This window comes from Labeo rohita, unplaced genomic scaffold (genome assembly GCF_022985175.1).
Source record: "Labeo rohita strain BAU-BD-2019 unplaced genomic scaffold, IGBB_LRoh.1.0 scaffold_2838, whole genome shotgun sequence".
Taxonomy (NCBI): Eukaryota; Metazoa; Chordata; class Actinopteri; order Cypriniformes; family Cyprinidae; genus Labeo; species Labeo rohita.
In genome coordinates this window covers 1-4,901 of record NW_026129142.1, presented here as the reverse complement: position 1 = coordinate 4,901, position 4,901 = coordinate 1, and the positions used below count along the sequence as shown (strand labels likewise).

At 37.5% G+C, this 4,901-nt stretch overlaps 1 pseudogene and 1 gene segment (V, D, J or C); one reads left to right on the top strand and one right to left on the bottom strand.

The window, feature by feature from the left end:
* Window positions 1-8: 8 nt before the first annotated feature.
* LOC127160053 (immunoglobulin kappa variable 1-6-like) lies at window positions 9-944 on the bottom strand. The segment is given in 2 exon segments: window positions 9-704; window positions 874-944. Coding segments are annotated over 2 exon segments (342 nt in total).
* Window positions 945-1,086: 142 nt separating this feature from the next.
* LOC127160051 (immunoglobulin kappa constant-like) lies at window positions 1,087-3,698 on the top strand (annotated as a pseudogene).
* Window positions 3,699-4,901: the final 1,203 nt, after the last annotated feature.

The window sequence follows — 4,901 nt, the reverse complement described above, 5'->3', positions numbered from 1 at the left end:
AAAGTTGTAGAATCTTGACAACTGAGTCAAAGATGATTGGCGATAATTAACATAAGGCTAATCTTTCTTCATTTATATTCTTTTTTGCTGAAATAATGACAATTAAACTTTTATGAACAGACTGAATAATTAGAATCTTACCAATTGTTTTAACTGTTGTTTAAAATGTTACAAATTACGGCACCTATAGCCTGAAATTTACACAATTCTCGTTTTAGGATTAAAAAAATTAAAAGGACAAATGTGAGAATATGTTTTGTTACAAACACAGCCAGAATGTGTTTGTTCAAATTTCATTTGTACTGAAATAACTAGAGAGTAAGACTAGTTATGATATTGATATTGTGAACTTCTCAGCATTGGCAGGTGTCTGAATGAGGGAGGTTTTTGTACGATGCTGTTTCACTGTGTTAATACTGGGCCATCATAAGCCCCCATACAGTAATAAACTCCTGCATCTTCAGGCTGGACTTCATGTATGTTCAGTGTGAAATCGGGTTCAGACCCACTTCCACTGAACCGATCTGGGACTCCAGATTCAAGGTGACTGGCTGTGTAGATCAGGAGTTTAGGAGCTTCTCCAGGTTTCTGCAGATACCAACTCATGTCATCACCAACTCCGCTGGTCCCAGTGCAGCTGATAGAGACAGAATCTCCTGCTTTAACAGACAGAGACTCAGGAGACTGAACCTCTCCATAAGACACTGAGACAGATCAGAAACAAATATTACTTCAGTATTTCAAAATACAAGTAAAGAGATATTTACATCTGCTATAAAAGTGTTAAAAAGCACAAAAGCAAAGTACAAATTCAAATTTTTGAACAATAAATTCCACAAGTTTTTTTGTCATTATGTAAAAATATTTTTGTACCTTGAGCAAATGTCCACAGCATTAGTATGAGAGAAATCATTGTTTCTTAATTGTGTGTGTGTGTGTGTGTGTGTGTGTCATTGTCACACACTAATAATCATCAGTGGAGTTTTAAGTGCAGTGTTCAGTTAATATGCAAAACACACTCAGATGCATTCTGGAATTTACCTTAAATTAATAAAAATACATTTTGAAGCATTTTATTTATTAACTTTTTTTTTTTTTTTTTGAGGTGACCGAATTAAACTGAAATACTTTATTAGTTTTAGTGTTACTCTTAAGGGCAGGGTCAGTGTTATTATGAATATTGTTGTCAGCATTAGTTTTAGTGCAGGAGGTTTTGTACGGCCACTTACTGAGTTTGTACCACTGTGGTGGACTTTTGGTGGAGGAACTCGACTCTCAGTTGCAAGTAAGTAAACCTCTTTCTATTTGAAAACAATGTTTATATATATATATATATATAAATGTTTATATATATATATATATATAAAAAAAGGAAAAGCACAGAATAAGGGATACAAGAACAAAGGGTGGGGGGGATGGGGGGAATCTTACCTTGTGTAACATAACTACAATCAATAATTCATTTATCTAACTAGTAAATCATAATTGTTAGTATATTCTTGATTTGTTTTTGTTTGTTTTGTTTTTTTTCACATGAGAAATGTGTTACTCATGTTTCAGATATCAGTTCCATTACTCTATGTTTGGAAACTAAAATATAAAAATCTAAATATATTTAAATCTATATAAAATCATAAATCTAAATGTTTAATGATTTTTTTTTCTTTTGGATATTTTAATATAGAAACAAAACATCTTTCTGTGAAATATTTATTGAATAAAACACAAAATATATATTTTTTTTAAAGTCTGAGCATGTTATTACAAATCAGAATCTGAGAGCTAGATATTTAAAACCAGTATGTACATATTAGTCTGATATAGTTATACATTTTGTTTTTTAACACTAACCTAATGCATTAGCCAACTAACAATGAGCAATACACTTGATATGGCAGTCATTCATCTTTATTAATGTTAGCTAATAAAAATAACTGTTGATTGTTAGTTCATGTTAGTGCATGTCCATTAAATAATTTTGTTTTTATTTGATTTTATGTTGAAATTATCATTAACTAAGATTATTAAATGCTTTTGTAGTATTATTTCAATGTTAGTTTGTGTTAACTATAGTTTTCTAAGGTTAACAAATGAAACCTTATTGCAAAGTGTTACCATATATTATAATGATTACTGCTTATCAAAAATCTGAATATTATGAGTCAGTAAATGTGTTTTTATGGACTGTACTCAGATCTGCTTGATTAACTCAATCTCTTAAAGAGAAGTGAAAGACACTCAGAATGACTGATAGAGCTGGGGGGGGGGGGGTTTCCCAGAAGACTGAAAGTTCACAGTTTTCATCTCTCTGTCTCTCTTTAGCTGCAACTCGTACCTCTCTTACGGTGCTGCCGCCCTCTGGAGACGAACTGCAGCAGGCTAAGGCTACAGTGCTGTGTGTGGCCAGTAAAGGATACCCACTGACTGGAAGGTGGACGGCAGCAGCAGGAGCTCTGGTGTCAATCTGAGTCCCAGTCAGCTGCAGAAGGATGGACTGTACAGCTGGAGCAGCAGCCTGAGCCTCACTGAGAGTGAGTGGAGCAGAGTAAAAACCGTCAGCTGTGACGCCACACAATGCAGTGACAAAGAACCTCAACACACAGCAGTGCGATAATGACCAGTGAAATACACACACAGAAATAGATTACCGGCATGCATAATTATTCATTTATACTCAAAGAACCAATGGGCTAAAGGACAAACAACATTGTGTACTTTAAGCCGCCTTTAACACGCATGATCAGGGTATATACAGAACTTCTTGAGTTGAATTTAATACCTTTTACTACCTTTTTTAATACCTTCAAAAAAAAAATTTAATACCAGCGCGACTTAGAGCTGTAACTGTAGTGGCGTAAATGAAATATCTTTCCAAATGGAATAACATACTGCATCACAATGTAACAAGGTCATTATAACTTAACATCAACACTGGACTCAAAAACTGCCCACAGATATAAGAATAGAAATAAAGACAGAAGAGGAAGGAGACATCTTCTTCATAGATCATTAGTCAGTAAGTCTGATGTGTGAGCAATCTAAAAAAGAGGTGGCGGTGCAGTAAGCACAGGTGTTATTAAAATAAATCAAGCTGATACATTTAAGTAAAGCAGAGGGATTAATCAAGATGTCACAATGGGCCTTTGTCCATAGTTTTAATCAATGTCAAAATGTAACAATTGCATTAGAGCTGAAGATCTTTGCCCCGAACCCAACGGGTTCGGTCGGGCTCAGGCTTAATTTATATAATTGTACACGGGCTCGGGCTTGCGCGGTAAATGAGCGGTCATGTGATGCGTTTCGATTAGCGCGAGAAAGATGCGAAAATTGATGTTGAGGAGGTGAAACGGAGGCATGCCTCTGGTGATTACGTTTTGGCAAAATTTGCCAGATCAGTACTGTGCATCCCGGCCTGTCACAGCAGCAGTGAAAGGGTGTTCAGCGCTGCTGGACGCACCATCAGTGAGCGCAGGACCACACTGAAACTACAGTGGATTCATTTTCCTCCACAAAAATATGTACCCTAATCTTGGTGAGTAAGGGTTTTTCAATTATAACAAAATATTAATTGAGTCTTAAATGCATAATGTAGACAGAGTATATAGGCTAATGTTGGCATTATTACAAATTATTACTGAAATTATTACATTTCAGCTGCTATTCACTCTCGCGTTGAGGCGGGATTGTGGAGACAAGTAGCGAAGCAAATCCCGCGGAGCCTTTATCTTAATTTAGTTACTGCCAAAACCCCATCTTAATTTAGAACTTATCTTAATTTAATATAAGAAAGTCTTTTTTTATTGGCGCGTTGGCTAAGTGTATGCCTATTTAGGCCCCGATCACACCGAACGCGTTTTTAGTTCTAAAAACGCGAGGCGCACCGCACTGCCTTTTTCTGGTGACTTTTAAAAAAAGAGCAGTGCGTTGCGGTTTTATATGTTGCTAGGCAACCATCAAATAAGCCGTCCTGTCAATCTAATCAAAGGATTATAGCGCAAGCGCTATAAAATCTTTGGTTTTTAGCTGTTAAGTAAACTGTCATATCAGCAAAAAACTTAAAACATACAGCTCCGGGTAACCCGCGATAGACACCAAAAGTTTCTCCTCCATCACTGCAGTCTCCGACTTTTTAAGCGTCGGTAAAACTTTCGTCACCAAAAGAGAAGGCCCGCCTCTCCATTCATTCGATTAGACAATGGAAAAAACCGCGATGACGTCGGGCGCTTTTCCGCGTAGAGTTGCTTTTTTTTCAACTTCAGGCGCTCAGAGCGCTCCGGCAAAAACGCGAGGCGCAGCAGGCGGTTAAAACGCGAGGCGCCGGCGACGCATAAACAGCGCGCATAACGCTCACTAACCATAGAAAACAATTCAAAAAAGGCGCTTCTCGCTGCAGAAACGCGTTCGGTGTGATCGCGGCCTAGAGTGCTAAGATGTTACGATGTTCCAGAGGACTTATTTTATTTCTTTGTTCCAAGTTCCAAGTGGCTTATAGCCTACGTTAGTCATTAATAAATTGTATTAAAACATGTATAATTGACTCATTCTTGACAAAAGGCAAAAGAGCGGTGTGCTTGCGCACATTTGAATAATGTTGGGCTGTAAACGGGTTCGGGCTTTTAAAAAGCTGTCAATCAAAATATACTTGTCGGGCCTAACTTTTAAGGCCGATTACAGCTCTAGTTGCTAGGTCTAAAACATAGGTCTAAACACCACAGCACCTCAGCTCGCAATGTCTGTCACGCACCTGTTGACAATGCAGCTAGGACTACTGCTGGCAGTGGTTTGCATCGGGAGAGCAGTCGATGATGATTGATGCATGATTGATTCTGACAGATTGACTGATATACTGTGGGGATACACTTTTCCTTGAAGTGAGGCTGTTTTCAAGAGTGGGTGCAATT